The sequence below is a fragment of the Neoarius graeffei genome, chromosome 1 (assembly GCF_027579695.1).
Source record: "Neoarius graeffei isolate fNeoGra1 chromosome 1, fNeoGra1.pri, whole genome shotgun sequence".
NCBI classification, from domain to species: domain Eukaryota; kingdom Metazoa; phylum Chordata; class Actinopteri; order Siluriformes; family Ariidae; genus Neoarius; species Neoarius graeffei.
The window spans coordinates 113225139-113248067 of record NC_083569.1 but is presented as its reverse complement, the minus strand read 5'-3'; the positions used below and the strand labels follow the sequence as shown (position 1 = coordinate 113248067).

The following is a 22929-nucleotide window of genomic DNA, read 5'->3' as shown; positions in this document are numbered from 1 at the left end:
TCGGGATGTCCTGGATAAAGAACTGTGTCGGGACTTCCATTCGGCCAATCCGGATCACCCTGGGAACGTCAGGAGACGCTCCTAGAGGGGGGGGTCCTGTTAGGACTTGGACTGTTTTGGCCTCTAGAGGCCACTGTTATTTCCTTTTCGTGTCATATTTATTTTGGCCTCTAGAGGCCACCACTGTTCCTGTGTTTTGTGTTTTTTTTTGTTAATTGCCTGTTAGTCCTAATTATCTTCACCTGTGTCCTTAATTAGTTTGTGTATTTATACCCCTGAGTTCAGTCCTCTTGTCACGGAGTCTTTGTGCTGTTATGTTTATCTCCAGTTTCCTTTGTACTGTGTTTTGTGGATCTTCTGAGCTTTTACATTTTTGCCTTTTTCTTTTTGAATTATACTCTTTGTTTTTGTTTTTTTTTTGTTTTGCCTTGGATTGTATATAGTGTACATAGTATAAATAAACCTTTTGTTACTTTTCCTACTTCCGCCTCACGCCTCTGCATTTGAGTCATTCCCCTGGTGGCCTAGTGGGGGTTTGCTGGATCATCACACCAACGAACCAGGTTCGAATCCCAGCAAAACCCTAACAGAGTGATACCCCCATTACCAAAATGTCTTTGTCAAAAAGAAGAAAAGTTGACTTAGAGTGCAGAGTTTTCCAGGAAAAATGGAATGAGTATTATTTATTCACAGAGGTGAATACAAAACCAGTGTGCTTGTAATCAACAGGTTGCAGTGCTCAAAGAATATAATATTCGGCACCACTATGAGACTCCTCATAAAGAAAAAAATCACAATTTGTCTGGACAGTTAAGAAAAGAGAAGATAAACAAATTGTTAGCTGGTCTGAAGAAACAGCAGTCTGTATTTACTCGCAGCCGTGAGGTCAGTGATGGAGCAGTGAAAGCTAGCTTCCTTATTGCAAATGAGTTGGTGCAAGCATCCAAGCCATTTTCTGATGGTGAACTCGTGAAAAAATGCATGCTGAAGGCTGCAGAAGTTGTGTGCCCTGAAAAGCAATCTGCCTTTGCCAGCATTAGTCTATCGAGGAACACTATTGCAGATAGGGTTGAAGATCTCTCATGAGACTTGGGCAGCCAAATGAATGACAAAATCAAGTACTTTATTGCATTTTTGGTTGCAATTGATCAGAGCACCGATGTCACAGATGTTGCACAACTGTGCATATTTATTCGTGGTGTTGATGAGACTTTGACCGTCACTGAGGAGTTCCTTGAGTTGGTGCCTATGAAGGACACTACAACAGCGAATGACATATTCAGCTCTCTCGTTAGAGCGCTGGACAAGGTTGGAGTGGACTGGTCCCGTGCTGTCAGTTTGGCTACAGATGGCGCCTCATCAGTGGTCGGGAGAAAGGCAGGCACTGCAACAAAATTCAGAGAGAAAGTGCAGGCTTGTAAATTTCATCAGAGCGCGAGGTCTGATCACCGTCAGTTTGACTGTTTTCTCAGTGATGATTCCATTCCGGCTGGCACCACACTGAAGTACGGTGGTTAAGCCGAGGTGCCGTACTCAAGCGTTTCTTTGAACTACGAGAGGAAATTGGACAGTTCATGGAGAAAAAGGGCAGACCAATAGAGGAATTTAAATGCCCGGAATGGGTGCGGGATCTGGCCTTTATGGTGGATATTACACAGCACCTGAATAATCTTAACAAAATCTTAACGATAGACTAACGCAAGGCCGCAGAAAAGTTGCCACTCGGTTTTACAATAACGTATGCGCATTCAAGTTGAAACTGTCACTCTGGGAGACACAGCTATCTAACGGTGACACCTCTCATTTCCCATTGCTCACAGCTATGCGTGCGACCAAACATAATGCTGATTTGGATCAATACAAAGACAAGATAACAGAATTGCTGCAGGAGTTCGAGTGGAGATTTCAGGTTTTCAGTGAACTTGAGGACAAATTTGCCTTTTTTCGCTCGCCATTTACAGTCAATGCTTTTGATATGCCTGCTGACATCCAACTTGAGATAATTGACTTGCAATGTGATTCCGATATGAAGCAGAAATTTGCGTCGGTGGGCTTAGACACGTTTTATCAATATCTCTTGCCAGGGTACCCCAAATTAACATCCCTGGCTGCAAAGGTTTTATCCATGTTTGGGACTACCTATCTTTGTGAACAGGCGTTCTCTGTTATGAACCTCAATAAAACAAAGCACCGCTCAAGGTTATCAAACGCACACTTGAATGACATTGTGAAATGTGCTGCTACTCAGGATTTGAAACCTGATATTGATGCCCTCGTGAAGGCTAAAAGATGCCAAGTGTCAGGAGCCAGCAGCAGCCAATAGACTTGGTGAGAGAAAGCGGGGAGGGAGGTTAATCAGCAATAAGGCCTGGGCCTAATTCTTGTAATGTTCACAAATGTTTGCAGTCTGAAGAATGCAGTTCTTTGAAAATAAGATTACTCTGATTTCACTTTAAAAGACAATGAATATTGTGCAGTATATCATTCTCAGCTTCAGTAGGCCTAGCCTACAAAATAGTTTGATCTGATGTAGCCTAATCATATTGCTTATGCACTGCTATACCTTTTATGTTTGTTAATTTAATTTTATTTTTCATAAATTTGCACATTTACATTTTTAGGCAGGATGTTTAGGCTACTTTCTTTATAGCTCCCACTTGAGTTTAGTGTGGGCAGTTGGTTCAGGTTGTCAGATGTAAAAATGTATTCACTCAACTGAATAAAAATAAACCAGTTGTTTGAGAGTGAAATGCATTTTATTTCAAATCCATTGACCTCTCTGTGAATAAATGTGTAATAATCTAGATCCCTTGTGATCAGTGATTATGTAGGCTACAAATGTAGGCTGAAGCATAAAGCATAGCCTACTGAAAAAACAATGCTAAAGATTTGGAGTTGACAAAGGTTATTTTGCAATTATTTTACTGGTCCGGCCTACTTGAGATCAGATGGGCTGTATGTGGCCCCTGAACCAAAATGAGTTTGAGACCCCTGATTTAGACCATCACTACTCCTCATCCTAAACACTGGTGTATCACAAGGCTGTGTGATGAGCCCGTTCCTCTCCTCCCTTTTTACTCATGACTGCAGACCTGTACATTACACTAACACTATCATCAAGTTTGCGGATGACACCACAGTGATAGGCCTCATCAAGGACAATGATGAGTCAGCCTACAGGGAGGAGGTGGACTGCCTGGCTGCGTGGTGCAGCGAGAACAACCTGCTGCTCAACACCAGTAAGACCAAGAAGCTCATCATGGACTTCAGGAGGAATGCTGACACACACACACACACACACACCCATCCACATCAACGGTGCAGCAGTGGAGCGTGTGACCAGCTTCAAATTCCTGGGGATCCACATTTTGTAGGACCTCTCCTGGACAACCAACTGCTCCAACCTGGTCAAGAAGGCTCACCAGCGTCTCTTTTTCTTGAGGACTCTGAAGAAAAAACACCTCTTTTCAGACATCCTGGTGAACTTCTACCACTGTACCATCGAGAGCATCCTAACCAACTGTATTACAGTCTGATATGGGAACTACTCTGTCTCGGACCGGAAGGCACTGCAGAGGGTGGTGAAAATTGCCCAGTGTGTCGTGGGAGCCTCACTTCCTGCTATTGAGGACATCTACAGGAAGCAATGTTTCAGGAGAGCCATAAACATCAACAAAGACTCCTGCCACCCAGCACACAAACTGTTCACTCTCCTGCCCTCTGGAAGGTGCTACAGGAGCCTTCTGACCAAAACCACCAGGTTCAGGAACAGTTTATTTTCCTTCAGCTGTCTCACTGCTGAACCCCCCCCCCACCCACACACACACACTTTCAACAACCCCCAGAACAAACTGAATTGACTTGAACTGACTTCACTGCACCATCACCATTTGCACTACTGTTTATTCATACACTGTTTTGTATATACTGCAAATATCTATATCATACCATTGCACTATAGTTCATTCACATTGCACATACTATAAATATCATATCATTATTCCATTCCATACCCTGTAATTCCTGTACATTTATATTTGTATATTACACTTGTTATTTACTGCTATGCACTTCTGGTTAGATGCAATCTGCATTTCAAGGTCGTCAAGGTTTTTTTGTTTGCCATTTGTGCATAAACCAACAGTTCAGACACATTGGAATTTTTGTGCTGGGCTCTCTCAGTCAGCAGATTAGAAAATAAAACACTATAGTAAAAATATAAACTTTCGAAACACTATACAATACGTGGGGGGAGAAAAAAAAAGGTTATGCACAAAATTTTAAATACAAGTATTGGAGAGGGCAAATGTTAAATAACATATTAATAAAATAAAAGGTTAGTCCTGAGTGCTGTTCCTGGATTATTAAAAGAGGGGAAAGTTAAATGGAAATATTGCACATTTTGGGAGGGGAATGAAAGTTATATGGGGATATTGCACAGTTAAAAATATTGCACATTTATCAAGGGGAATATGACACATAATCCTGTTTCACAGACAGTGATATATCACATATTGCATATGACAAGTGAAGTGAGGTAATGGTTATTCTTACGCTTATTCAATAATTTTGTTTTGCCATCAGTCTGACTGTGGCAGGGAAGAAGCTGTTGAAGAACCGTGTTCTATGAGTGATGATGCTGTCCAGTCTGCTGTGTCTCAGGTTGGACGTGCAGTGTTTGTGTATTGTGTCTTTCGTTGCCTTGTACCTGTGACAGTTGAATCTAATCTAATTTGATATTGAAATCATATTTTTAGATGCAATATAACATCACACGTGTTTCAGTGGACAAAAAGGCAACGACAAGATTCAGAAATATACAGGGAAGTTTATCACAGAGTGATAAATTATAAATTAATCTTGTCATGGCTTTTTCCTTCGCACCAATTCTGTGATTATTGTAGGGACTTTACCTTAAAATTTAAAACAGGTTCAATTCATCTTAAAATCAGCTCTCTGTAAAGGGACACCGCAAGATCATAGGTTTTGGAATTTAAAAAAATATATATTTTATGGTTGCAGACATACGATGATTTTAGTAAAATAAATAAACCAACGTAATTGCGCGCTGACCCCCAACACACACACCTCCTACTTAACGTTGTAGCACAAAATAGAAAGGGTGTATATGGTCCTAATTGGTTCTGTTAGAACCAGAAAAGGTTGTAGTTTTATGAGCGACTTAGTTTTGGAGGTGAATCCGAACAAATTCCTGCCTGTTGCGCGACACCTGCTCCTGCTGCTCCAGCACTGTAAAATGAAAGTAATTTATTGCCATTATTTAACGGCGGTGGTAAAAGAACAGCGACTGGACCGGCTGAAGGTCGTGCGGGTCTCTGCTGCGGCGCGCGAGCAACGGGACATCACTACCGCACCAGATGGAATGCAAGGCGGAGGCGGAGCAAAATGACTGGCCATAGATTCTATCAAAAGTTTGATCTAAATTGACCATGGTTGCAAAATATTGGCCAAAAATACGCAAACACTGTGAAATATGAAAGTAAGAAGAAAAAGAAACATTCTATTGCCTTATACTGCAAGACTAAAACAAAATAAAACTGTCAAAACTCACCTTTTCAGTGATAACGTCCGAACAGATCACCCGCGTAACAGAAAGACCACAAATGGAAGCACGATCAACTTCTAACTGTTGGAGTGGAAAGTTCCATTCTACACATGCAAATTGTTAATGTGTGTCCTTCCCCGCACACAAATAACACGCTACGGTAAAAAAAAATAGACCACGACTCATTTCATAGCTCAGAAATTCATACAAGACCAGCTTCCATTGTAACATATTCTGTAAGAAACATATTCTATACCTAACTTTCAAAGTTTTCGTTTTAAAAAACAAAATCGCCGATTTATAACTAAATTTTTATATGGCGTAGTGATTTTAAGTTACTACTTTTGGTGAGGCAGTGACCTTGACCCTGAGGCTTTCTGTTTAGATCAAAACACTTGATCGTATTGGTTTTGGGTATGCGGAAAATGGAGTTACAATGGTGATCAAATATTTTGCATGATGTTTTATTATAGTTTTGATTATTCTGTGAGTGCACCAATCTTTAGGTGTATAAAGTTACAACTTAAAATACAATTAGTGATAACTGTAGACTTTTCAGTGGACTACAACCTTTTTAAGGGAATGTGATGTCAACCATTTATCATGTTCCAGATCAAGCCGCCATTTTTCCACAAATTTGCAGAATTTTTGCCAAATTCTGAATATTCACATCAAAGATTTAGTTTTATCTGTATTATTTCTTTCATCATTTTATTTCAAATTAAAACCAACATCACCTTTCAAAACCGTATAGTTTATTGACTGTGAGTATATTTAGTGGGGTACCCAGTACCCCAGTACTGTACCTATATAAGTGAACTTTGATTGGCTGATAGAGCAGTCACATGAATTCAAATGCATGTTTGTTTCTTTATTTCTTTGTTTCAAATCACATTTTCTTACGCAACTGATTCAAAGACACATTGCCCATGAGAGGAAAGGACAGTGAGAAGGGAGAGCAGTCGCTATAAAAATATTCATTCCCCTCAGTTGACCCCTACCGTTTCCATGGTTCATGATATGAAAAGTCATCTACCACACTATCTATTCAGTAAAAGAACTAACACACACTTATTTCACTGTTCAGATGTTTGTTTGAGAACAGAAACTGTTGTGAAAAGTCCTAAATAAGCAGTACACTGTTTCTGAGAACATTTAGCTGAGAGAGCACAGGCACACACACATCAGGACAAACACCAAACTGATACGACTGCCTGGGCACTTCACAAAGATATTTTCAGCAATGTTCAAATAAAATAACGTTAACCAATCACCTTAACCAGAGATGTTCCTCTCAGAATATTTCTGCCTTAACATCAGAAATGAGATAAAAGTAGCCCAACTTTAGCAGGTTTGGAAATTGTAATTTGTTTCATCAAAGCTGCATGGTCTTGCTTAAATTCTGTTTCAACGAGTGTGATTTACTGAATCATGCACAGAACAATTCAGTGATAATAAGGAGCCTGTGAACTACTGCAATGCTGTGGGTCCTTATAATTGTCACCACCATTCACTTCACCAGCAGCACCCCAGGATACAGGTCAAGATCTTCAGTTAATGTTCACATCAAACATCATAATGAGGAAAACTGTGATCTCAGTCACTTTGACTGTGATATGGTTGCAGGCAGTGTCTAGACTTTACACAGAAATGGGGGGGACCCACACAACCCAACAGGTGGAAATGCCTTGTTGATGAGAGAGGTCAGAGAAGAATGGCCTGACAGTAAAGTTACAGTAATTCTACATTTGACTGACTTCAGAAAAGTTAGAGATCGGAATGACATCATTTTAACCTCCACTGATTCAAAGTACAAAGGGGGAAAAACATGGGTGCCTCCATCTTCATCTTTTGTTACCAATAATCTCGTCAGCTAACTGTGATGAGTGATGTATAGATCTACTAAAGCAAATCCTGTTAATATACAACATAACTCACTGAAAAGTAAAGGTGATGATACACGGGGCAACTTTTTGGGGAATGTTGCTGGGCAACTGTACTTCAACACTTTCCCACTGAGATTGGGCAACATAATTTCTATCTGAACAATTTTGATCATTTCGGGCAACTTTTTAAGATCATCCAATCAGAGTGCTAGCAGTGAATCACACGACCACCTGAGAGCTTCTGAAATTTTCAACAAAGATGGCAGCGTCTCAACAGCAGTGGAGCAAAGAAAAAGAGAGACAAGAGCTAAGTGTAAACTGCAGTTACCTAACCACCGCTCCATAGAAACTGAAGGGGATTTAGCTAACTAGCAGTGGTTTTTGCGAACATACTTAGCTGAAAGTTATCGCTAGCTATGTAGGAATAATGTTAGCTCTCCTGCATCAAGGTAAAAGTGGTGGACAGCTCTTTTTTTAATTTGCTCTAGAGATTGTCTAACTTATCGTTTGATCTAATTCACATACAGAGCACGACTGCTTCTGGAACCTGAGGGTGAAACTTTGGGATCTAAAAAAGAAAGAAAGCCTTTCAGGAGCTCTGTCACCCCTTTTCCTCCTCAGCAGCATCTCCTGGTCCAAGTCCTTTTTTTTGCTGACATGAGAATTAAATGATATGTTGTTTTTGCCATTATGTTTTTGTGATGTATGTGTCAGTTATTTGTTATAGCATATGTGATTGAGGCTAGTAACATTTTTAAAGAGATTTAAGAAATGTTTGCTTTTAACAGAATATTTTGACTTATAAATGTAAAAATAATGACAAATTATCTTTTGACCAGAGTATCTACTCAGTTTTGTTCCAGAAGTCATACTGACTTGAGTGAAATAAAGGCTGAAGCCGAGACAAAAGTGACAGCTGCAAATGTTTGTGTCCATCTTTGCAGTGTCTGTCTCCTGGGCAACAGATTTGCTCTTATCTGATTGGTTGTTACCAATTGTCTGTTGCCCTAATTAGTTGCTCGGTGTCTCACCTGGTTGCCTGTTGCTGGGAACACTGCCCAAAAAGTTGCCCCATGTATCATCACCTTAAGAGATGCTCCTTTGTGTAAGTCTGATGGCCATGTTGAACTTGGAGGAACTCGTAGTTGAGAGTTCACAACCAGGAATTTCAAGTTGAGGGGATGTTTTATGACCTGTAGGCAAATGCAGCAGATCTGAAATAGCCACTCTGAACAGAAACACATCTCACAACACACACACACACACAAAAAAAAAACTATGAAAACTTTTGGCAGATGGGCCACAACAGCAGAACATCAGTCCTGTCAGCCAAGAAAAGGAATCTGACCCTAGAGTGGGCACAGGCCCACCCAAACTGGGTGTTTGGAAATTGGACTCCTGATTTTTGCTACATGATGCAGGTAGTAGGTTGAGAATTTGGCCTCAACAACATGAATCCATGCAACATGCAAATATTTTCAGTTTGGACAACTTTTGGCTTTAAAACAAAACAATTAGTGTCAGTGGGGTTCCAGCTGAAAAATTACAAGTCAGTTATTGCTTTAACAAAACCATCTTCACACCTCCCCCCTGCTGAACTCAGGTCACTGAATTAAAAAAAGAAGAAGAAGAAGAAGAAGAAGAAGAAGAAGAAGAAGAAGAAGCAAAACCACAACTGTCAACTTGTCTGTTCTCTGAAATGGTCACTGCCTTGTGTGTGTGTGTGTGTGTGTGTGTGTGAACAAAGCTAATGAGACATGTTTATTTCTGCATAACTGCTTTTGTAGTTTTACACAAATAAGTAAAGAATGATTGATTATTATTCAAACACACACACACACACACAAGACATTAGTGTGTATTATAGTGAACTTGCTGTAGTAAGGTATTTCCCTGCTCAGTAACACAAACGGAACTTAGGTATTGAGTTATAAGGCATTTTCTCAGTAAGTCCAGTAAATGCAAACATGGTTTTGTTAAAACTTCTCTGTTCACAGGAAAGTCCACCAGTTACAAAGTTAAAAGTTAGTTCTTGCTTTCACACGTCCACTTTCACACCTCCCTCCTTCTTCACTACTGAATTTGCACCATGATATTAAAATAGAAAATAAACCACATCCTTGAACTGGTCTCTGCTCTCAGGCCTCTCACACGCTCACTGCCCTGTGTGTGTACAGGCCTAATGAGAAATGTTTGTTTCTGCTCTATTTTCTATTAATTTTAACAGAAAGGTAAATAATGATTAGTGATTATTGGGGGGGGGGGGGGGGGGGGAAACGTTCTGTGCATTAGTGTGTATTATAATGAAATTCCTGTGGTAAGATGTTTCCCTGCACAGACCATAATAGGAACAAAAATGGAAACTAGGCATTTAGCTCTACGGCATTTTCTCAGTAAGTCTAGTTAATGCTAACATGATTTTGTTAAAACCTTTCTGTGCACAAGAAAGACCACCAGAGTCTCACCACAGCAGCTAAAGACATTTCAGTTCATCATAACCATGACTTCCACTGATGAAAGTACAAACACCATCCAGTCATTTTCTTTTCACAGATCAAATGACCATGAGAGGTTGTCACTGAGCAGCAGATGACAGCAGGACACAGAAGATCAGGAACAGATTCCAACAATACAGACTTGTTTACACTCATTAGATTATTTAAACCCTGTGTTTTAAACTTGGTCTACTTGTACTCTTACCTGTTGATCTATCATCGTTACTGAGAGTAGTTACACATCAAACTAAACCCTTCTCATAACAGATATGGATACACTGATCCACCTGAGCAGTCATGCTGAAGTACACACAATGTCCTAATGACACAATAAACTCATCACTCAGGACATTCAGACTGCAGATGAAGAACTTTATACCCCACCACTCACTCTAATGAAGACACAAAGAGAACATTTACTCACAGAGCATCACAGGGAGTGGACTGAGCTCCATCCTGTAACTCTAATGACTGACTGACTGACTGACTGACAGAGCAGTGGTGTGTGTTAAAGCCTTACCACTTCCTGTGACAGACAGAGAGCGAGAGAGAGCGAGAGAGAGGGTGTATGTATGTCAGTTTGATATAGAGTTGACACAGACATGGTTGCTCCTGTCCCTTTATTTTTGACATTAAGCCTGTTTTAAGGCTCACACTGTAAAATCCATTGGTTCATTTTGCCGGAATTAAAATAATTTGTACTCAAGAATAACACACTGAATAGCAGTGCTGTAAATAGGCAAAATTTTAAATATTTATCATATTCACACTGTCCACTTTATTAGGAACACCTATGCACCTGCTGATTCATGCAGTTATCCAATCAGCCAATTATGTGGCAGCAACACAATGCATTAACTCATGCAGTAACTTGTACTTCAGAATGTCCTTGGATTTTCACACACAACAGTGTGTATAGATTACACAAAGAAAAAAGACAAAAAGAAACACCTTGTTGGTGAGAGAGGTCAGAGGTCAATGACCAGACTGGATCACACTGACAGAAAGGCTACAGTAACTCAGTGTGTGGTGGCCAGTGATTGAAAAGTGAAAATAAATTGTCTTTGACTCCCTCTAGTGGTAACTGTAGTATAATTTTAATCCTGACCTCCTTCAGACTGTAATGGGTTTAACCAGAGGCCAGTAAATGGGATTTCTGCCTGTTTTGGGGTGCCTGGGTTCAGTATTGAATATATTTGTCATGACACACTCCACAGTAGTGGTTCTCAGTGGACACTACGAGCTTTAAGGATCTACAGTGTATCAGAAGATATATATATATATTTTTTTTTTTTTTTTTAAGTAAATGGTGATCGTCAAATTTCAGCTCTTTGGGATGCCCAAAGTACTTGTGCATCTGAATCTCAAATTTGATGGAGTTATGTTCAACTCCTAAAATTCTGCGCAAGTTTCTCCAAACACAGGCAAAAACATCTCCAAATGGCACCAAATCTCTTCACCTGAAGGCAGGACTATGAAGGAGAAAGGTGAGTTTCCTCAGAAATTTCCTGAAAAGGAAATCCCTGTAAATATTTTATAAAAGCTGAACCTATCAGGTAATATGTTGTACAAAAGATCTAAATATTTAGAGCACTGCAGTTTTAACTTATAGCATCATTTGCTTTCTTGCTTATTTATTTATTGTTGATTGATTGATTGTAATGAATGCCATGTTGGGTAATGTCATTATCTTCCACCAGCACTGTGTTGTAAAGTGTCGGGGAGCTGCTTTAACAACAATGCATTGTGGGTAATGTAGTCCTGGAGAAATAAGGGGAAAAAGTGCTATAAAGCAGACATTTGTTTTCAACTGTATTTTTTAAATGGCAATAAAGCCACTCAAAACAAAGTATTAGCTTTGGCTACCTGCACACAGATGCTCCAATGCAGAGATTAAATTGGGCGGAGCCCTCCGGAGCTCAGCTCCGCCTCCTCAGTCCAGCCAGCAGGAGCTGAGCTCCCTCTGCTTCAGTGCTTATAATAATATAAAATACTTTTATTCATTTTCATCTATTCTAAAAACACTATCAATATGAGAGTTCGTCAATAATGATTTAGACAACAAAAAACAAGCTAAAGTGAATTACACCCATCAATTTAAAAGAAAACATTTTCATTCGAATTATCATTGATTGCGCATGCGCTGCGAGAATGCGTGACGTCACACAGCATCATCATACGTTTAATGTTGACGTTAATGGAGTTCAGCTGGAGAAACTGGCGCCGCTGGTTTCTATCAGTCCGTCATACTTTATATTTTATGAGGATTTATGTCGTACGAAGTTGTAACTATGTGCTCAACACGATGCCTTAGCAAAGTAGCCCGAGGTAAGTGATGGTTGTTTTGTGTTGAGTTGAGCAGCTTTCTCAGGTAAAGTCTCCGAGTGCAGCAGCAGCAGCGTTAGCTAACACTGACAGACAGGATGCTAGCCGAAACATTCGCGCCTCCGTTTGCTGAAGTTCAGATCTTTTTGTCTGTAGTTCTGTCACTGTATCTTCATTTCCTAAGCTGTAGCTGTGTTGTGTTTTTAGCTTTGAGGTAAATATCAGAAAGTTGAGTTGCTAATGTAATGGAAGCCGCTAAGCTGTGCGCGCGCGCGGAACGCTAGCAAACCGCCTCTGATAGTGAGAACTGCAGCCTGGACTTTTCCACTGGCGCGCGCGCTCCGCTCCCAATCCAGTGCTGCTGCTCGGCCAGAGTGATGCGGCTGCTGTGGGCGCTGAGACTGGACTACACAGCACAGTGACCCGGTTCCGACAGCCCGAGTCTCCCGGATTCAGACAGTGACCCTCGCACGCCCGCCAGTGATAAAACATTTCCCGGAAGTCGCTTTTTTTCATTTGCATTAAAGAAGCTATCGCTTTAAAGACGAAATGATTTGATGAGAGAGATGGAGGTCATCTGCTAAGGTATACGTCTGCAAAAATACTACACGGGACTGATCACTCTTTCTCTCTCTCTCTCACTTGCCGCTTTTCCACTACCAACGCGGCTGAGTGGGGCTGTTGGCGTTGCATTTCGACTACAACCGTGCTGACTGGAAGTGGGTGGACACATTGGGTGGAGTTAGTGAAAGTGGGTGGACGTCACATGATGTCGTTAGGCGGCGCAAACAGTGACATCAGTGATCTTTTAAGCGGTAGTCTCACGACCTGGATAGTAAACAATAAACATGGAGGACATGGAGTCGTTAGTGTTGCTGGTCTTGGTGCTGTGGCTTGTTGTCACCGACAATGCCAACAGATACTGGCAAGAGCATATAGATGAGGCAAGGTGCATAAGGCTTCAGAAATTCTCGTAATTCTTCTTCTTCCGGGTTTACGGTGTTTACAGATCCCAGCGTGCTTGCGGGGCCTGTGTGGGCATGTGAGGACACTCCTCCTCACCAATCAGTGCACAGGGGAGTGTCTCCTCATGCCCCTAGCCCCACTCGGCTCGGTTTGGCTTGCTTCAGCCCCACTCCAAAACCGTGCGAGTTTTGGGTGCTGAGTAGGGCTGAAGCGAGCTGAGTCATGCTGCTCTGAGGTAGTCGAAACGCGAGCCGTGTCAGGCTGAAGTGAGCTGAAAAAGGGTAGTGGAAAAGGGCCAACTGTTTCCCACTCGCACATTTCACTTGCGAGTGGGAGGAGCTGCCAGAAGCAGCGGCAGCGCGAGTGAGTGAGTGACTGTAGCTCATTATAATGGCCAGTTTAATCCTGCATCTAAACCTGTGGATTTAAAGACCGTGGCGTTATTTTCATACCTTGTTCCTGAGTGTGCAGTGGGACTTTCATTTCAAGCTGCTCATAGTGCTGAATACAGATGTGTTAAAGCACTTCAGGAATACTTTTAATGAGCATTCACTTGGTTTATCGTTGAATAATATATGCTTAAGTAAAATATAAGGAAATTTGTTTCAAAACAAGTGTCTGTTATTTTCTGTTTATTATTCCTACAGTGAAATATGGAGCTCATGTAACCCAGTGACAAAGGGTTAAAAATGTTAATGTATTAATATAATGTTCCTGTTTTCTGTGTCGAACAATAAGAGAGATGATCAGCCATATAGTTTTACTGTGTTTTTTTTTTTTCCCATCTGACCCAACAGGGAGCTGATCAGCCACTCAGAGCACATAGTTGGTCAGGTCCTGCCTTAATTGAACATGATTGACAGGTCATGATGCATCTGTGTGTGAGACAGAGATGATGTGCTTGTGATGAGAAAGTAAAGTAAAGGTTAAAAAAAGTATTTACAAGCTGCCTAGTCAAAACAGCAGATCACTGACGTGTTGAGGTGACCAGGGCCCTGTACTACGAACGGAGGTCAACCTACCCAGAAGTAACCCAGAGTTCCCCCGCTAAACCGGGGTTGACAAAACCTGGCTATCTTGTTTGGGGTTAAACGGTACTACGACGCCAGTTATGAAGTTGATTTGTTGAACCTGTGTTAACCTAATCAGGGTTAATGCGCATTCACGTTAAAGGGGAGGTTATCGGCGCAAATCACCACTGTTCACAATGGCACGGTCGCCGTACTTCAGGGAGGAAGAATGCACTGTCATAATGCAAAGCTACGAGGAGTTCAAAACAACATTAAGAGCAAAATCTAACACAGCGGCTGCCAATAAGGAGCGGCAAGCATGTTGGCAACGAATTGCCGATCGGGTAAATGCGTAAGTACATTCTCCCTTCTACATGTTCCAGAACAGAAGTATAGGATGAGAGGAAGCTTTATGATCAATCACAAGTCACAGAAAATAGTCCTTCGACGTGGCCCCAGTCATATATAGCTTGTTTAATGTCCGAAAAGTCCTGAATAAAATTTGGTATGGTAAATTCATGGAGTAGCCTACTTAAGCTGATATGTGCACAGAGTCACATGAATTAGGATGACTGACTGTTCAGTCCCTTTGACTAAGTTGGTGTATGTCCTGTGAACATTTCAGAGGCAACAGCAGTGCCAAACGCACCTGGCAACAGGTGAAAATGAAATATAAAAACATCATTCATAATGGTGTGTGTGCGCGCGTGCAAGCAAGCATTCATTTGCCTTTTATTTATTCAAGTTTTATCTGTTTGCCTAATAGTTCAAATTGTTTTGTATATAGTTTATAATGTTGTGTGGTATTAATGATAATATTGTGGGAAAACTACTTTGCACGGACGTTCATTTAATTTATTCTATCGTCATTTTGTTTATTCTATTTTTGTGTATTTTATTTGTTTGTCTAGTTGTATCTATTTTTCTAATTTTTTTGCATTAATAGTTTTTTTCCTATTAAAATCTTGTGTTCTTGTTAACTTTATCTATTTATCTGACTGTTTAGTTGTATCTATTTTTGTTACAATTTCAATATTTTTAATATAGAAAGTTTGTTTTTTTTTTCTATTAAAATGTTCGTGTGATAACTAGTTCTTGTTATATTTATTGTAGTTGTATCTATTTTGTATCTCAGACTTAAATATTTTTGTAAAGCAAGTGTGTTTCTATAAAATATTCTTGCGTTCTTGATAACTATGTTCTTGAGTGGATTTTTTTTTTTTTTTTTACAGAAAAGCCGCTCTGCATGGACATTCATTGAAGCCCTCATTGTTTTTTAATGGTTATTTATGAGCGCTTAGGGGTTACAATAATGTAAGTCTAGGTTGCTTTATATAAAAGGTATGTCCAGAAATATTGATGTCACTGTCTAAGCAGAGGGATCTGGCTTCTTTAGACGCTGTCTTCTTAAAACTGAATAATTATTTAAAAAGAGCCAAATGAGCCAGTCTTTTGAACGGCTCTTTTCAAAGAACGGATCACAAAGATGCGGATCCCACCAAAGAGCCATAAATCCCATCTCTAATCTGCGCTCCGATATCGCGCGGGTCATCCAGGTACGCTGGGATTGTCTTGAGAGGAAATGTCGGTGGAGAGGTGGTGTTTAAAAAGGGTGTGGTTAATCAGAAACCTTGGGTTAACCAAGAACATAACCTGAGACGAGCAGGTTTGAGATGCAGCGTAAATTGCCATGGCAGCATACCTCGGTTTGAACATAGCCAACTTTCGTAGTATGGGTTAATCGGGAAGTTACGCTGCACGTGATCAAGTTACTCTCGAAGTTACCCTGGTAAGCCAGAAAACCCGCTTCGTAGTACAGGGCCCTGGAGTTTGGAAAGTCCTGTTTTTCCCCCTCCATCTATTTCAGTAAACTAGTAATATTTTGCTAATTGTGTGTGTGTGGCCCTGTACGACCTGCATGTAACTGAGTTTGGTGGAAGGAGGGCCCAGAGCCAAAGTTACTGATTTCTGAGGTGGTTTGAAGCAGTAATATTAATGCTACTGATATAGTTACAGTTCATAGTACAAAATGTGAGGGAGATATTAAATTGCTATGTTGTCTATTATTGTTATCTTGAGACTGTCAAATCTCAGTAACATTTTACTGTGGAAAATGTTATTAGGGATACATCAATTGTGAAATGCTTGATCAATACTGGTATTTAAAGTAATAATTTGACCGATATGAATGTTCTTATTTGTTCCACATAAAGCAATGTTATTTTAACTTTTTTTTTTTTTTATGTGAACTTGGAACCAAAGAATGCTTGTTGCAATTGTAAAAAAAAAAAACTGCAATGACTTAACTATAAATGTATACTACTAGTAATAATGGGGAAGCCTAAAGGCTAGAGAACAGGGCTCTACATTAACTTTTGAAACTACTTGTCCTGTCGGGCAAGTTGAAAGGAAATTTACTTGCCTGAATATGAAGTTGACTTGTCCAAATAAATATTTGTGGGAAAAAAAACAAACTATTTGTAACCCAACAATCTTTCTGGCATTTGTTTCCAAGTTCACAACATATGCATAATATCTATGAATCAAAAGTAATCAATACTTGATATACTGAGGCAAAAGTTCGAAAATATAGTAAAACAGACTGATACCATAATTCACCACTTATTATGCTGAAGTTCAGAAGCAATATATTCCAATAGAGTAGAAATTATGAACATAAAATTTTAAGAACAAAATAACTATACTATGAGATCCAGAAACACTAACCATTTTTTATATATATATATATATATATATATATAGATAGATAGATAGATAGATAGATAGATAGATAGATAGATAGATAGATCAGTACTCTGCAGTTCAGTAACAAACAACACAAAAAGTAACATCAAAATTTATGACTTGAGATCACTAGTTTGGACAAGAGAAACAAACAATGCTACAAATAAAAACAACTGATAACAAAATTGACTAATACTGTAAGTCACTTATACACTGATCTAGTTATCAAATGACAAGATAATATATCTTGTTATGAAAACCTCCACACCTCTATTGACTCACAGATGAATGGATACAAAGTTTCTATTCAGCTTCATCTATCAACCCTTGAGTTCTGCTCCATCAATTGGACTCCATCAATCATTAATTTATTTGAGAAATTGAAAACCAGAAAATTAAATTTATATATATATATATATATATATATATATATATATATATATATATATATTTTCATTTTTAAATTAATTTTGAATATATATCCTCCACTGATTAATTGTTGCCTAATTATTCAATGTGGCTCCTGTATGGCATTTAATGGTTAAAAAAAAAAAAGAGAATTTCAAATAATCCATAATTATATCTAAATTATAGAGCCCTATGTTTCAAATCCCTAAACTCCCATTACTAATTAGTTAATACAGCCAGTAACCTAATTAGCAGCCATTTGACAGCTTGGTATTTCATAGATACCAAGTACAATCAGACAAGTGCCAAAATATGCTGATATTCGGGTTACATATCAAATATTTCTTAGGACAAGTCAACTTCACATTTCCCCACTCCTACCTCACGCCCTGTCAATCCACATGCATGCAGGCGCACATTCCCCGCCAGCACATGCTCAGCTATATAATGAACACCATCAACAATTCAAAGATTTGGAAATTACCACATACTCAATGTAAATATACAGTTGAATAATGATCCCGCCAACAGAAATGTCAACGAATCCACGGGTATGACACGATTAAAACCAATCATAAACGACCGTTTACTTTTCAGCTCAAATACATGAAGCGGTATTGGCCGGTTTCGCAAGTGGAATATTGTGCATGCACACATCGCTCTTTCCGAATAGAAACATCCGGCAGTTCATCAAAACAATATGTCGAGTGAGATGCTTCGGAAATCATGTGAATAAACTGATAAATTTGATATGTAACCCAAATATCGGCATATTTTGGCACTTGTCCGATCGGACAAGTAACTGAGACGATGAACTTGTCTGACATTAAGTATCACTTGTCCCAGACAACTGTTAATGTCGAGCCCTGGAGAAGCAGCTTTGGGACCAAAAGTTTGTCAATTCGATTCTTTGGACCAGCAGGAATGGCTGACATGCCCTTGAGCAAGACACCAAACCCCCAACTGCTCCTCAGGCTGCTCTGGGTATGTTGTAAGTCACTATGGATAAGAGCATCTGCAAAATTATTGAAATGTAATTATAAAGTATATTTAACAAGATAAGCATGGACCTTCATCAACAATCTTGATTTAAATACACACAGAGAGATTGCAAAGATTGAAACACTATTCTAGAGTTTGGGAGCAATGCAACACAAACATTTCCACCAACTAAGCAGCCCTTGAGATTAACCTGCTGGGATGGAGTATACTGCTTTTCAAAGAAGCAGAGACTCAGATTGTTTTGCAGGTCAAGGGGCCCACAGGGGCCCATTTCTACAATGGGGGGCCCAGTGATTATCCTTCAGTTGAAGCGAACCTAGTGAGTGAAGCGAGCTCAATGAACAGCTGGGGCAGCCCAGGGGCTGTTTTTTTTTCTTCTCAATTCTGTTTTTTTTTTTTTTTTTTTTTGGTATTACAAGCGCTGTCGCCTCACAGCAAGAAGGTCCTGGGTTTGAGCCCCAGGGCCGGCGAGGGCCTTTCTGTGTGGAGTTTGCATGTTCTCCCCGTGTCCGCGTGGGTTTCCTCCGGGTGCTCCGGTTTCCCCCACAGTCCAAAGACATGCAGGTTAGGTTAACTGGTGACTCTAAATTGACCGTAGGTGTGAATGTGAGTGTGAATGGTTGTCTGTGTCTTTGTGTCAGCCCTGTGATGACCTGGCGACTTGTCCAGGGTGTACCCCGCCTTTCGCCCATAGTCAGCTGGGATAGGCTCCAGCTTGCCTGCGACCCTGTAGAAGGATAAAGCGGCTAGAGATAATGAGATGAGTATTATCTCCTCCTTGTAAATTATAGCACAAGAATGGGTTTGTTTTTTGCATGCTGTGACGGTCTAATTCTGCTTGTCTCTAATCATCTCTACTTCTAATTTCAGAGAATCAGATGGGATGCTGAATCTTCAATCCTGGGTTCAAATTCAGGCTATGAAGTTTGAAAATTAATTATGTCTGATACTAATGATACAACAGTTGTAAATCTAGTATGACTAATTACCTTGGGTATCAGGGGTATCAGTTTTTTCAGGTGAATGTACTCTCTGCCGAAGAATGACAAAATAGATGTATTTTTCTTTTTTTATCCATGCTTTCTTGTCTCTTTCAAATATTTGTACATACACCGTAAGACGCCAACTAGCGAAAGACTTGGATCAGGTTTTACTCGCTTGGGACGCTACAAACGGGGTGGCGTAAATACACGAACGGGTCCGACGTATATTCAATATGGCGGCGGTCAAAACAAATTCATCCGATGCTGAAATCTGTTGAATATCCAGATAATTATGTTGGAAGTTGCATATTTGTGCAAGATTTTCGATATTGAGACCATGAAGTCAAGTAATACCAGTGTAGGAAATTCATGGAAAATATCAGCCAGACCACAGGGCAGGCAACTCTGAAAAGTTGTCTGCCCTGCTCAAAAGTTGCCTGTCCCAATTTCAACTATAATCTGCCGTAATATTGCATAATTTTCGAAAAATTGTAAAAGAGGCAATGCATGTAATGTTGTATCATGCATGTAATGTCATATATTCAATTTAGTTTTATGATTTATTACTGGTGTTTATGTATATTAAATGTATATGTGACCTATGTTGCTTGAGATCAGCCAAACCATCATGCTTCAGATTGATAGAACCAGTGACAAAAGCTCCATTGGCATATTTCCGAAGTCTATCTGGGGTTTTTCGTTTAGACAAGGGCCCATATGCAGCTCTACACACCTTACAGTAGATAGTTTGTTTGTCATCAGATACCAGCCAGTCAAACTCCTTGCTTCCAACTGCCCACAACAGTTCTCCTTCTCTTATCTTTATCATATTTTTGTTGTGCTTTCTTTCTCTCTTCAGTTTGTTTTCGTTTTTGAGAAGTCTTTGGTTCAGGTGGTTTTATCCCAAGATAGTCATACAACATTTTCAGATATTTGGAACAATTAACAATCAATTTTCTGTGATATTTTGACAAAACTCATGGTAGGATGCTGGTTTTCAAAGTCACAGACATAGATGTGACTTAGGGTGGATTTCACTGAGCTGTGTGTATCGAGCTCTCTGATTGGCTGAACCTCCGAAGCAACAGCCAATCAGAGCGCTCGTTTCATTTCTAAGCGAAAACAATATGGCCGCACCCATGTCAGTAAACAAACCAACAGAATCTAGTGAAAAATGTCTTGAAAAGTCCTTCAATATGATGAAATATCGAGAGAACAATGAACCCCCTCAAAGAGGGACCGCCCGTGGGGCTGGCAACTTTATAAATTCATTCCGCCCTTGCTGCAAACTGACCGCGATGGGCGGTGGGGCGGGCACCCATTTCCTACACTGGTAATACGCCACGAAACGTTCCAAATAGGGTATAAAATGCTCGCGTCCATATTGGCCCCTGCCCCTCTCGACAGTGCGTTCATTATTCTAAATAGTGCGTCTTGGACACGGGCGCGCCAACAATCTGAATCTCTGAAGAAGGTATGCCAAAGTGAAACAACTTTGTAGTCATTGTAGAATTTAAAATCTTGCCAAACTAGATTAAGAATGGAATAATATGCTCACTTTGTTCTTTTCTCATAAGGACTAGCTGAGGCTTTCTAAAAGAGACACCACCACAGCCAGTTATTTATACTGTATGCAATAGTTAAGTCTAGAAGTTACGAGAGTCTTTATACATCAAGGTGACATTAGTAGTTCAAGAAAAGGTTCTGTTCATTGAAGCTTTGACATATTTAGTTTAGCCTTTCATTTTGCATAGCTGTGCAGTTAAATCCAGTCAAACATTCCTTTTTAGTGCTGCTGTACTGAACAGTCATCCCATTACACCATGTTGGGCAAAATGGTCCCCAGTTGTAGGCAGGCTGCCCTTTTCCATGGCCCAACTGGAAGTCCAGATACTGCACAAGCACCTATACAATGACAAACTTAGCATAAAAGATGGGTAATGAATTGCTCAAATAATATCTGTTCAGCCACCTTCTGTGGTTTCCTGGGGTTGGGCCTCAGAAAACAAATCGCAACTGAATGAAGAACCTCTTTGGTCAGTAAAGCTTCTTAGGCAAGTCACACTCTCCTGGGATTTCACCCTAATAAGAGCAAGGAAGCCCATTGATGGGATGCTAGCGCATTAAACTCTTCAGACTGCCTTGATCCATGGCCTGAACCTCTGTTATTTACACATGTCTCCAGTAAGAGCCTGATGTTTTGGCTTCTGCAGGTTCATCAGAGCGTGGTTGATATGAGCAAGTTCTCAAAATTGCCGGCAAGTTTGGCATCATCCAAGCTTAGACCATAACAAACAGCAGTTTAAAGCTAACAGCTGAGCATTTTAGGAAGAAACAGAAGACAGACACAATTAAGTTTTCCAATGATCTGTTTGATGACTGTCACTTCATCAGCGTGCACAGACTCAGCTCACTGCAGAGAGAGAAAGGGCTTGCATAAGTATTTTTAGAAATATATTTCTCCTGATATTGCCATTGATGGTGGTACAAACTACTAAACAGTTTGAAGCAATGACCACAGCAACAATGTAGTAAGTTATGAGGCTTGTTCGTAAGGTCATAGTGAACTATGATATGACTGACCAAGCAGAATGAGATGATGGAAAGTTGCCTAGATAGCAACCAAACTAACATGGATGAACTCTTCCAGTCACCATAGATTCTGAGAGGCAGGTTTTTGTGGACATGGATAGGAGGGTCAAGGAGAAACATGAACATTTTAATATTTTTGTTGTCACCTCATAACTGCTTGTCAAATTCTGCCCAATGAGCACCCACCTTTAAACATATTTTTTACCTCATGGTGTTTGGATTGTCTTTTAGGCATTATAAATGTCATGAGTTTTACCTTCATGTTCTGTTGAAGCTCTGAGTATACAGTATCATCACCCAGACTGGCTTTCTCTAGTTGGGAACAAGAAACAAATCCTTGATTAATTTCCTGAATAAAACTCCAGCTCATCTAAACTGCTTAAGTGGGGGAAAAAAAAAGACAAGAAACACCCGACCCAAAAATAGAGATGACCTGAAGGCTGCTGTCAAAAGCAACCATGGCTTTGGTAACACCTTAGCAGTGATCGCCTCCATGCCATGCCACATTGATGCAGTAATTCATGGTAAAGGAGCCCCCACCAAGTATTGAGTGTAGAAATGAACATACTTTTCAGAAGTTGGACATTTCTTTATTGTAAATCATTTTTGATTGATCTTAGGAAATATTCTAATAATTTGAGATACTGGATTTCTGATTTTCATGAGCTGCAAGCCATAATGGCTTTGGATTTAATGTATGTGAACACCAAGGGTGCGTATAGCTCATCACCCCTCCCCCCACTGGGCCGTTCTGACCACGATCTGGTTCACTTGTCCCCTACATACATACCTATGGTGAATAAACAACCACCCACCAAGAGGTATGTAAGGAGCTGGTCTGAGGAGACCAGTATGGCACTGAGGGACTGCTTTGACACCACACACTGGGATGTGTTGTGTGAACCTCACGGGGATGACATTGATCGCCTGACAACCTGCATCACGGATTAC

At 40.1% G+C, this 22929-nt stretch overlaps 1 protein-coding gene across 1 annotated transcript in view; it reads right to left on the bottom strand.

Annotated features, from left to right (window-relative positions):
* The window catches only part of LOC132885941 (uncharacterized), a 450234-nt gene that overhangs the window by 17143 nt on the left and 410162 nt on the right, over positions 1-22929 (bottom strand). The window contains exon 30 of the mRNA XM_060920476.1: positions 22235-22290. Within this exon, the coding sequence (XP_060776459.1) occupies positions 22235-22290 (56 nt within the window). The remainder of the gene's footprint in view (positions 1-22234; positions 22291-22929) is intronic.